At 46.0% G+C, this 12,581-nt stretch overlaps 1 protein-coding gene across 3 annotated transcripts in view; it reads left to right on the top strand.

The window, feature by feature from the left end:
- Atp8a2 (ATPase phospholipid transporting 8A2) overlaps window positions 1-12,581 on the top strand; it is a 504,296-nt gene that overhangs the window by 484,577 nt on the left and 7,138 nt on the right. For all 3 annotated transcript variants that reach the window (XM_055617218.1, XM_055617234.1, XM_055617226.1), the window contains one exon: window positions 6,681-6,772. In XM_055617218.1, the coding sequence (XP_055473193.1) occupies window positions 6,681-6,772 (92 nt within the window). The remainder of the gene's footprint in view (window positions 1-6,680; window positions 6,773-12,581) is intronic.

Below are 12,581 nucleotides of genomic sequence, written 5' to 3'. Positions count from 1 at the left end.
GTGTGTGTGTGTGTGTGTGTGTGTGTGTGTGTGTGTGTGTGTGTGTGATTGTCATAGCACTTTAAAGTCCATTAGATAATTCCACCATCCCTGTCATCTTGGTGATAAATTCTGGACATTAGAGACCCTGCATTTTATGGCAGCCTATACCAGTCTTGGGATAGAAATAATGACCTCTGCTGGTGCCTGGTTCCTGGTTCTCCATTTGAGCTCCCCTGACTCCCGGTGAGCAGGGGCCAGAAAGCCTTCACACTGTCCTGGCTGAAGGTCCACCTCCAGCTCCCTGTGGGCACCCCCTGTTCTCCACTTCAGAGGCTAACACAGCACTGGCTGTCATTGAGGATCACAGCTCTCTGCAAGAAGTGCTGTTGGACAGCCTCTTGCCAGTTTCTTCAGGCAGCAAGCCCAGGCTTCCTCTCAGTCATGGCTGGCATGGGTGGGAGAGAATCATACATTTTTCTAGGGTGTCTGGCTCGGATAAAGCAGCTAGAGTTGGAAGGTTATCATCTTGCTGTGCTGTGCCTGTGGCTAGAGTAGACTGAGCTCCTCTTTATCTGTTCTTGTGAGCACTTGGGGCTACGAGATCTGCAGCTCCAAGTCGGAGGCGTGAGGTCAGTGGAAACTTGGGTTCTCAGCTGTGGTTCCTTGAGGATCTTCCTTCTTCCCACCACATCTTCAGGCTCATTAGGTTTGCTTTGCACCTGGTGTCGAGTCATCAGCTCCACTCAGCAAGGAGTAATGGGGTGCATGCCCCCCATCTCCCCCTTCCTGGGAGCAGAGGTCTCTCCACACAGGGACCTGATGTGATGGTTGTTATTTTTCTGAGCTAACGGGTTCTGACAATGTGTTACCAGTCTTTACCAGCCTTTTGGCCATTTCTCCTGAGGCTACTGTTACAGGACAGAGTGAGCACTGGCTGCCAGCATACGTATGTTTCGTTTTGAACTTTCCTCCTAACCTCATTGGTTTGTTTAAGTTGCCATCCCAGCTGTCAAGCACACAGAACAGGACAACACTTTCAAATGCCGGCGGTACCTCTGCCCTCTTTTCTTGGTGCCCCCCCCTCAGGTTTTCACCCATGGCCGGCCATCTTTTACCTCTGCCCTGACTGTAGGCCATGTGGCCTGGCAGACACCACTTGTTCTGAGGCTGAGAACCGGTTATTTTCCCCTTTATTCTTCTTACCCTGTTGGTACTGTGCTTCCTAGAAAAATTCTCCTTTTGGCAAGAATTCACCCAAACTACATTGTAAGAAAATAAGATTTCCTCCAACACTCAGAAGCATCCTAAGAGCTTGTCTGGGATCAAGGAAAGTAAGTACCATGCCACTGCCAATCTCTGTCCCCCAGGTCCCCAATTCTGATAGGCAGATGGGAGCTGAGTCCACAGAGGAAAGGAAATATTGCCTTCTTATTTCTGGAATGAAATTTAGATTGTCCATTAACCTTGTTACCCGCTCAGCTATACTGGCCTCCTACAACACCTTGCAGCCTGAATTTTAAAGAAAATACAGAGTTTATTCTCTGCAAATTCAGACTTTTCCTCACATTCTCAATATTGGGAATGAGCCCTCCTCCTGGGAGACAAGAGATATTCTGTGGTTTTCAAGAATAATACAGAGGAGTTGATTTGGGCCGCTTTGGCAAACCTGCTATGGCCTGAGCTTGGCACTGTCCTAGAAGACACACGAAGAGGCAAAGACTAACATGATTATGTCATAGGTACACATCAGAAGAGGACTAGCTGTCACAGTGTAGTCCATGACACATCATATTGCTAACCAAGTCCTCTGCTCAGCCTGGGGCAGGTCCTGGAAGAAATGCAGGAAGACAGTCTCTGAGGGACCTTACTGTGCACATAAATATCACAGTCTAAGACCATAGGTGCCCTGGTCAACAGGATGAAATGGAAGAAATGACCCAGAGAAGGTTCTAGACAGCTCTCAGAGCACTAAGCTCTGAAGTTGCTGCCTTTGGAACAGTAAGTGGATCAGCTTTTTGCTAGAAGAATGGGTTTTGGGGAAACTCAAGTTTGATTTCAGATGTGAAGCTTTTAGTTGCTTCTGAGGTATATTAGTCAGGGTTCTCTAGAGTAACAGAACTTATAGAATATATGTATGGGATTTATTAGAATGACATTTTGGCTGTGGTCCAACTAATCCAGCAATGGATGGCTATTAATGGAAGGTCTAAGAATCCAGTTGTTGGAGGTTGGATGTCTGAGCTGGTCTTCATTCTACTCTGGATTCATTAAGAAGTAGGTTCTAATGCCAGTGAAGAAATGGACTTGCCAGCAGGGTGATAGCAAGCAAAGAGCTGAAGCTTCCATGTCCTATAGGCTTTCAGCAGCATGCATGGTCCAGATTAGCTCTGGATTAAAGACCTGGATTAAAGGTATGTCTTCCTATCTCAAAAGATCTGGATTAAAGGTGTGTCTTCCCACCTCAAAGATCCAGATTAGAAGTAGATCTTCCTGGTGTTGGAGAGATGGCTCAGTGGTTAAGAGTGCTGTATGCTCTTCCAAATGGACCTGGGTTCAATTCCCAGCAGCTCACATCTGTTTGTAACCCCCATCCAAGGAATCTGACACCTTCACACTCATGCACATACAATAAAAATTATATAAAAAAAGAAGTGGATCTTTCCACTTCAAATTAAGCAAAAATCACTCACAAGTGTTCCCCCCTTTAGATTTTAGTTAATTCTAGAAGTAAGAAAGTTGACAACCAAGAATAGCCACCACCTAAGGCAAGTGAGACTTCCCAGAGCCTTCAGACTTGGTAGGTATCTGGCTCTGCCTGAAGGGAGGGGACATATCACAGTCATCTCCATGTTCTTCTAATGGCTGGTTTGGTTTGGGGGGTGTTGGGGATGAACCCAAGGCCTTGAGCCTGTTAGGCAAGTCCTGTACGCCTATGCTTTCAGGAATGGCCAGCAGCTAATTTAAAGATGAGCTTCTAAAACTACTCATATGTTTGGGATTTTGTTATGGCATCTTCTGTGAATCTTATCAGCTGTGGGATCTGCTGCAGGGAGGTGAAAACAGGCCAGTACTCACTGGCTGCCTTGCACTCCTGCGCTTAGGCGACTTCCAGTCTTGTGTGATTTTCGTGGGGGAAGGAAGCGCTTCCTAACAGAAATGTGGATATGAGAGTTTATTTTTCTCCAGCACAACCCTTCCCAGTGTACCCCTCCTTCCTCAGACTGCTTATTTTCCAGGACAGGAACATAACACCTCCTCCAAGGTATGTCAGCTTCTAAAAAGGGCCCGTTTGTGAGGACTTGTCGGAGCTTCAGTTTCAACGTCATTATTAAGGAGGCACCAAGACTGCACGTAGCTCATAGCTAGGCTGAGTTTGTGTTTACCCAACACCTTCCATTCCAGTAGATCCCAGCTAGCAGAGACAACACTTTACTTCAACACCCCCGCAATGCTGGAGAAATGAGCTGTAAAGATGCCAACAGTTTGGAGAATATGAGGGAACTGGTCTTGAATCAAGACCTATTCCTCCTTTATTAAAATTTAATTTTTCTGTTTTCGGTTGTGATCCAATTTATGTAATTTAGACTTTGTCATTTTAAAGTCTACAGTTCTGTGACATTTGCAATTACAATATTAAGACTTTTTCCAGTTTATTAACATGTTCAGAACATGTTTCTTTCCCTAAAGGGAACCCATCATGCTTTAAACACCCAGTCTTCCCTTCACTCCACCTGCCCTGCAGCTGCTGGCAGCCTAGGCATGTAGTTTTCTGTCTGTCTTCATACGTTTGCCTACTGTTGGCACTAGTTTTTCCAACAATACTTATTTGGGGCTTCCTTAAAGCTTATACTTTCCTTCCAGCCCCCCAGCACCAGGTAGGAGAAAACAGAAAGCTGTAAGGGAAAGGAGACGTAGCCCTCTTTACTTCTTCCTGTTGGGTAGGACTGTAGGAGTCTTCTGGGAGCAATACCGATATACATTGTCAGGAAATCCAGAAGTCCAGGTAACCAGCAAACCAGCAAGCCAATAAGAGAAGCAAGCAGCCCTTCTCTGTCTCCTCCAAGCCACTGCCCTTTTTTTCCTCTAGGCTGTCATTATTTATACCCCTCAAAGTCCTCAGAATTCAATTAATTCTAGCTGGCAAAGACCATGCCCTGCAAGAGACAATTAACAGGTGTGGCCAAACTGAAATTCCCCCACTTGGAATTATAACAAAAATATGTTTACATCTCATAAACCAAAATGTCCACAATAGCCTACTCTGAAAATTTCATATACCTGGCCTTTGGAACTGGGTATGTTTTCAAAGCATGTCTGTGTGTATCATGGATCATGGCTGAATTCTTCTATAGCATAGATTAATATTTTTTTCATGGATGTGACACATTTTATTTATTTATTCATTCATCAGCTGATGTATATTTGGTTTCCACCCTTAGATGTCTGTGAATAATGGTGGTGTGACTCTTGGTGTGCAGGTGTCGTCTGAGTCCATCTCAGCTGTGAGTGTGTGTCTAGGAGTAAGGTGTCTAGGTGATATTGTTGATTTAGGCTAACCTCCTGAGGAGCAGTGGCTTTGCGATCTTGTAGTCCCATCAGTGATATAAGAGGGTTCCAGTTTCTCCACACTTTCTCCACCCCTCATCCTTTCCTATTTTGTTTGTTTTGTTTGCTGTATCCATAGCCATCCTTGTGGGTGTGAAACAATATCTCATTGTGGTTTTGATTAGCATTTCCCAGTCACGAATACATTGCCAATCTTTGCATGTACATGCTGACCAGTGTGCTTCTTCATTGTACAGAAATTCATTCAAGTCCTTTGTTCATGTTTCAGTTGGATTGTTTACCTTTTGCTGTTAATTCTTAGGAATTTCTTATGTATTCTAGATACCAGGTCCTTATCAGATATGACTAAAGAGCAAATGTTTCTCCCACTTTGTAGTTGCCTTTTGCTCCTTTGTAATGATCTGTTGTTTGGTTATTAACATTTATTATTGATTTATCTTTTAGTTAAGTAGCAGTTACTCCTAGATCAGCTATGTGCCCAAATCACCACACAGAGACTAGGATTTACTTAATTAACCTAGAGCACAATGCTGGGCGATAGTTACTCCATCCTAAACCTCCAAGCCTGCATAGTTTCCTCCCATCCAGATTTTCCACATTATACTTGTCATATATTAGGTCCGGTTCTTCTCTCCTCTGGCTCCAAGTCCTCTCCTTCCCATCTCTCCTCTCCGACTCCTCCCATTCACTTCTTTCTCCTCCCCTCCAGACCAAGATGTCCCACCTTATTCTCTCCATTGCTCAGCATTGGCTGGTTGTTTTATTGAGAACAAATTACAGAGAACAAATGATGGCATGTTTACACAAACTTGAGGCAGGTGGTGCTTAGAATAAACATCACAATGCTATGTCCAGATTGAAACCAGATAGTGGGGTAGAGAAATCAGCATTTGAATGAACAAGGTTAAATTGTTTACATTCCATAAGAACATTATACCAACAATAACCTTTTGATATTTTAACTTGTTTTTTTTTTTTTTGTTTGTTTGTTTTTGTTTTTTGTTTTTTGTTTTTTTTTTTTTCTGGATTTTTAAAATTTCATGTGTGAGTGTTTGACCTGCTTGTATGTGTGCCACATGTGTGCATGGTGTCCAAGGCCAGAAGAGGGCCTCCAAATCCCCTAGGACTACAGTCATGGTGATTATGAACCATAATGTGGTATGGTATCTAGAATATATAAGAAAATCCTATGGATGAACAGCAAAAATATACACAGTCCAACTGACACATGAACAAAGGACTTGAATGAATGAATGAACCCTGATCCTCTGCAAGGGCAATGGGTGGTCTGGACCACTGAGCCATCTCCTCAGCCCAACTTATTTTTATTTTTTGTTTGTTGGTTTGGTTTCGGGGGGGGGGAGTTGTTGTTTCATTTGTTTTGTTTTGTTTAGACTGGATCTTGCTAGGCTATTTTACCCAGGCTAGCCTTAAATTTCTGGAAGTAATACTTGGTTCTCAGGCTCCAAGTAGCTGGAATGATAGGTGTGTACCACTGTGCCCAGTTTAAAGGTTTTAATTTTTGTGAAATTAGTTCTTTTCTTTATTATTTGTACTTTGGGTAAAAGCAGGGCTGTGATCAGCACAGATGCCCTCAGGCTTCAGCCTCTTAAGGTACTTGAGCTTTCTGAAAATAGTGGGAGGGGGGCATGGACTTGTCTGCTCAGAATTCCAGCTGCCTAGACTAAGTGCTATAGTGAGGGCTGACACCTCTCTGTTCTAGAGCTGCAAATCTAAACCAGAAATGCCCATAAGGCCGAAGTCTGCAGTCTTTCCTTGCCTCCGTCTGGCACTCACATGGACTTCCCTCTGTGTGTGTCTCAATCTCGATCTCCTTTCTTTATAAGGATCAGGGCCCATTTGTATGTCATTTTACCCTCTGTACAGGTCTGATCTCCAAGTGCAATCCTGTTCAGGGTTTGGGCTTCAACATGTTGAGAGAGGTGAAGGGACGAGATAGAGAGATATCTGCCTAGTATGAAAAGGGCTTATGTATTGCCCCTGGGAGAGGAACAAATAAACCTTGTGGACACAGGAGGCCCCTCTGCCTCATTCTCTCAGTCTGAAGCTACCTGGATCCTCAGAGAGGTGTTGGGGTGGCCTGGGTCCTGACCCTCTTTGCTCTCTTGCAGGTTGAATGAGCGCGACCGTTTGATCAAGAGGCTGAGCAGGAAGACACCCCCAACTCTCTTCCGTGCAGGCTCCATCCAGCAGTGCGTCACCCGTAAGTGACAGTGGGTAGCAGTGGGCGGCAGGCGGCAGGGTGAGTGGGGCGGCCGGGCCTGGGAAGGGTCCACTCCTGGCAGAGTGAGTACACTTCCTAAAAGCTGAAAGTGGGTGCTCAGAAAGAGCACATACTGATGGCCTGCTGGGCAGGGCAGCTGAGCTCTGCCTGCCAACAGAGGCTTTCTCAGTGGGGAGAGAAGGGTAGTCATGTCACCTGTCAGCACACCACTCTTTTTCCTATTTCCCGAAGCCCCTAGAAGAGATACGTAGCACATCTAGGAGGGCACAAGTATCAGAGGCTCAAACAGAGAGCATCCACCTGCCACAGGTGGTAGTGCTATGCCGTGGCTTCTAGGTCATCACTGTGGCTTCTAGGTCATCACCATGGGATCTGGGTCACAGTCATATCTCTGACCGAAGGTGGAGGTCAAGGTATGAGGACTGATGAGATCCTCCAAGGAAATCAGTCCCTTCTGGACTCAAGCTGCAGGGGTCCTCCTCTAGACCCACACTGCTGGCTTCCTGTCCTACCACTTTACCTCTCTGTGTCCACATCTGTAAAATGGGAACACTGTGAGAACGCAGCCAGGGTTATTGGGAGGATAAGATGAGATCATATAGATATAGGGTTCTAGAAGAATGTTGGACCTGAAGAGTTCAGTGAGTGCTAAGTATTGTGGTTATTATTCAGTTAGCTGAGCAACTCTGGAGAGCGCATGTATTTCTCAAAGTTTCTACTTTTTTCCTCTGGGACTTTGCCTGTCATCCCAGCATTCAGGAAGGCAGAGGCAGGCAGATCTCTTTGAGTTTGAGGCCAGCCTGGTCCACAAAGCAAGTCCAGGACAGCCAAGGCTACACAGAGAAACCCTGTCTTGAAAAACCAATTAACCAACCAAACAAACAAACAAAAAATGATTATATGATATCCTTAATACCTTCTCACATGAAGTATAGAAAGCCCTTAGGATGGATGCGTCCACATTGTGGTCCACACGGCTTCCCTAATGAATGTTTCAGAGTAATCAGAGAAAGAATACGTGCAGCCACATAAGGAAGGAGACTGAGGCAGGACGATCACAAGGCCAAAGCTACTTGAGCTACAAAGTGAGCTCAAGACCAGCCTGAGCAACTCAGTGAGATCCTGTCTCAAAATTAAAAGTGAGCTGAGGGCTGGAGACAGGGCTCGGTGGCAGACCTCTTACTTAGCATACACAGGGCCTAGGTTCATTCTTCAGTATCAAAACCAATTACATGTGTTCACATATGTCTGGGAGACAGCTATAACTGTCTTAACAATACTTGAGTCAACACTTGAAAAGAAAAAAGTGTACTGAAGAAATATAAGAATAAGACAGTTTGTAATGTCATGCATGCCACATTTATTTAAAAAAAGAAAAAAAAAACCTTAATGGAGGGCTGGAGAGATGGCTCAGCAGTTAAGAACATTAGCTGCTCTTCCAGAGGACCCAGCCTCAATACCTAGCAACCACACAGTGGCTCACAATTATCTGTGACTCCAATCCCAGGGAATCTGACATCTTCTGGCCTCTTCAGGCACCCAGGCAGCATAGACATATGTTTAGACAACACTCATACACAACAAATAAAATTGTTAAAAATTTTAAACCCTTAATGAGTAGTACTAGAGCCTGTTAAATAACTTAGAATGTTCTTGCCATTCACAACCAGACTTTCAAGCACTCAGAACTTGGGTCTCAGAAGGGCTCTGTAACTTCTCTGAGCTTTGAATGTCCCCTCCGACTGTCCTGCTGTCACAGACCTCACCTCTCTGGGAACTTGAGAAACTGTAATCTTCAATGTTCAGCCTTTACCATGGTTTGTATCAGGGGCAGAAAATTAAGTCAGAACCTTTACTAATGATTCAAATTGGGCTCAGTCATCACGACATAGCCCTCATAACTGAATCCTGTGGCGAGGGAGGGAGGAAGAGAGAGAGAGAGAGAGAGAGAGAGAGAGAGAGAGAGAGAGAGAAAGTCATATACACATCCCTGACTCTTGCCATGTGATGTCTTGTACCACCTTGGGACCCTTCCAGCAAGCCCATCACTCAATCTTTAACTTCCAGGTCTGAGAGATGAAATAAATCTTCTTGCTTTATAAGATTCTCAGCTTTGAATGTTTCATTATAGTAACAAAAAATTAGAGTAATACAGTTCTTATGACCTGCCAATGTGTGTAGTATTAATAACTGAGATCAGTGTTTCCTGCACAGTCTAAATTTCATCATCAGCCCCGTAATTTGCATCCCCTCTGAAACTCTTCTTTCATTAAGCTACTATTATATTAGGCTACTATTAGGTTCAAAGGAATAGAATGTAAGAATTTTATTCTGAAATTGGGAGGTGGGGGAATGACTTGACTTTATCAGATTCACCAAATGTTCCACCCCAACAAGACAAAACAATGAAGAAATAAACTGTACGCCACTCTGTCTAGAAGCAGGAGCCAGGAGGATCACAAATGAGTTAGAGAACGTTTCCTCTCGGTCCCTCCATCCCCATCAAGACAAACAAAAGCTGCATGTGCAGAGAGCTGGAGCTTCCCTTGACTCCCCCATAGGGATGCAAATACCAGTTAAATGTCCCCCCTAAAATAACCTAGAAAGAAATCCTGCTTCCTGGTCAGACTTGGGAGCTGCCAGATAGTGTGTCAGTGAGTGACCCCGGGGCTTATCTTTTCACTGGACCATCCTAACTTTCACCAGGCCTGGTTTCTAATGAGAAAATTCCTGCCAGGGAAACCCTTACCCCTTCCTAGGATAAATCTTTTAGGATAAGTCTTTCCTCCTTCCTTACTTTTGTTTTGTACTCAAAGTGAACCTGAAATTTACGGTAGGCAAATTCTCTACTCCTAATCTAGTCCCAGCTCTCTTTTTACTTTCCATCTCGAGATAGGTTCTCAATCTGTTGCCCCATCTGGCCTTGAACTTGCCATCCTCCTGCCTTTAGAGGGGCATTGGGTCATGCTCTGCTCACCTGAGAACAGGTTCGGATGACAGTGTTTGCCTACCTCCCAGAAGAGAAGCCTAGGAACGTTCACTCAGAGTTACTGAGGCAGCCCCTTGCCAGCCCACAGGACCCCTTTGTAGCCATGAGATTGACTCTTCCAGAGTTGGGTGTCCAAAAGGACACCCCTAACTAGTCTTTATAATTCATTTACTTAGGTTTTGATAACCCTACTAATGTTTATTTTTAATGTCTTATCATTTATTCATAACTTTCATTCATAACTGCTTACACACACACACACACACACACACACACACACAGCCTAAAAATGATTAGGAATTTTCCAAATTGGACTGACTATTGAGACAGGCTCCTTTCTCTATGGCCTCCCATACAGAGGCCTCCCCCTCCAGAGTGTAAACTAGAAAGAAACAGGTCACAGCAAGCTGCAGCCATCATAAGATCAGCCAAGGATGCCTCCTGGAGTCCATAGGAAGGGCTAGAGCTGTTGGAGGGAAGGCATGCCTGGTCCTAGGCCATTTTCTCTTATGGAGAAGCAATCTCCAACCCAGACAGCTTCGAGAATCCAAGGTTACAAAGCCTGGCAAAGCTGATAAAAGATAAGTTCCCTTTTGTGTCCCCAGTACTCCGGCCATCTGGTCACCCTCCACGATAGATGCCCAGACAACCGAGAGTGCCATCTTCTCAGAGGGAGTCCAGTGGTCCTCTCCCCTCTTACCTCAAAAGAGCTTCTAGAATCTCCCTGGGAGGCCTGTCCTTGATCACAATGACATCTTTCAGATTGAAGTGTCACTCTGGTGGGTTGCAGTGGCCGCAGCCACAGTGGAAGTCAGAGGCATCATTCCAGCAGCACATCCCAAGCAGGGGCAGCTGCTGGGACTGATGACCCTCGGGGATCCACAAAACCTTCCTTGCTGGAAGACTAGAGAATGAACATTGTCAAATGTAACCACAGTAAGCAGCCTTGCTACCAAAGGACACACTGGTTTTCTTTTACTAGGTTTTGCTTTGAACCATTCCAAGGAAAGGCCGTCCTCTTGGACCGCAGTAAGAATGCCTCACAAAGCACACCTTGTGTGTGATCAGGGCAGGGATCTGGACAGAGGAGTCAGAGGGGGAGCAGCTCCTCCCATTCCCACAGAGCTCTCCAGCAAGCCATGGCCCATTTCTCAAAGCTCTTTGGCAACAGAGGTGAGACACAGCCTTCGCTCCTTACCTCACAGAAGCAGGATGTGTGGAGCAGGGCCATCTTTGTGGACAGCACCATAAGGAAGCCCCCATCCTCAGGGCCTGAGGCCAGGGAGTAGCTTCACTGGGCCTTCCCATCCAGGTTGGCTTCTGCCCCTACTCAAGGACCCACCCCATTTTGGAGGGGAGTGGGTGACAGGTGTGTGTGTAGGTCAAAGGACAACTTTGTGGAATCAATCTCTCCTTCCACCTTTGTGTAGGTTCCAGGGAGCAAAGTCATTTCCCAGCGTGTAGCGCAAGCACCTGCTGAGCCCTTTCCCAGCCCCCATCTGGCTTTTGCCTGGCTGCGGGGCTCATGCTACACTGAGAGCTGCTTCTTGTGGCTACTACAACATGGGCTTCCTGTTCGGGAGGAGTTGGAAATGGGACTAGGAAGCAGGCAGGGGTGTGTGTCCATCGTCCCGTGCTCACCCCGGTTTGGCCTTCCCACCTCGATGCTCTCTCTGTCTCTCAGACTCCATCCTCCTTCCTGTGACTGCCTGGGCTGAAATCTTCTTCCTCCTCCTCAGACTCGGTGTCCTAGGGGACCCCCAGCCCACTCTACATAGGAATCCTTGGTGCCCACCCAAGCCTTTCTGGGGAATAGCTGGCAGGTTCACTCTCCTGAAGGACAGGAAAGCTAGCCTTAGGGACATGGATTCCGGGTTTTGGCCACACAAATGAACAGTATCACAGAGCCCTCCCTTACAGCCTTCGGCCAGCCTGTCCCGCTTGTGACTGAGTCCTCACACCCTGCAGACTTGCTTTCTGTCAAACATCTGGAAAAAAAAATAACTACCCAATTAACAAACTGACAGCTGCCTGCCTCTTCTGATTTCTTTTCCCCTTTTAAAGAGTATGGCAGGAATAGGGTTGGGGTGGGGGGGGGGGGGTTATGATCCACATCAGTTACCTAGGATGCAGGAAGCCCCGGGTTCCATCCCCAACGGCGCAAAAAGGAAAAAACTGTTTAAAAATAGTCTGCCAATGATCAGACAGCTCCATTGATAAAGCTCAGACAGGAAGACGGGAGCCTTTACCGCCCTCAGGCTTGGTTGTGCCGTCGTCTGGCCCGGACGTATAACTGAGCAATGGGATTTTTCTGTCCTTCTGCCACAGCAGGGGTTCTCATATGAGAGGGGTCATACTGCCCTGCTTTGCTTCCTAGCCATGCCACTCAGAGGTCTGTGACCTCAGCGAAGTAAAAATGTCTCTGGGCCTTAGTTTCCTCAACTGTGCGGTGGGAGTCCATGTCATATGTTGACAGGTGGACTCCTTGAGCTATTTTCATGCAGTGTGTAGTGGTAACAGTTGTTTTATTATTTGCCCTGTGAGGCTCAGTCATCCCGTGGTCATGGAACCATTCACTAAATCTGGCTTCTTATGCGTTTGTTCTCCTTGTTTACCCAGAAACAAGCCCACTTCAGTGACTTAGCAGCCAGAACCAGTCCAGTTTATAAACCGGAACTCCTCAAGTGTCCTGTGTGCTTTGCCGGCTTCTCTATTAGGAGTTCCTTTCCCAACATGTTTCTGGCCTCCCAAGCAGCATTAGGCAGATGAGGCCGTTTCCCCTTGATTGGTGGTAGGAGC

Source organism: Psammomys obesus, unplaced genomic scaffold, assembly GCF_907164565.1.
Source record: "Psammomys obesus unplaced genomic scaffold, mPsaObe1.curated_primary_1811, whole genome shotgun sequence".
Classification (NCBI taxonomy): domain Eukaryota; kingdom Metazoa; phylum Chordata; class Mammalia; order Rodentia; family Muridae; genus Psammomys; species Psammomys obesus.
Note: the sequence above shows the minus strand (reverse complement) of the source record. Positions and strands in the feature narration are given on the sequence as shown.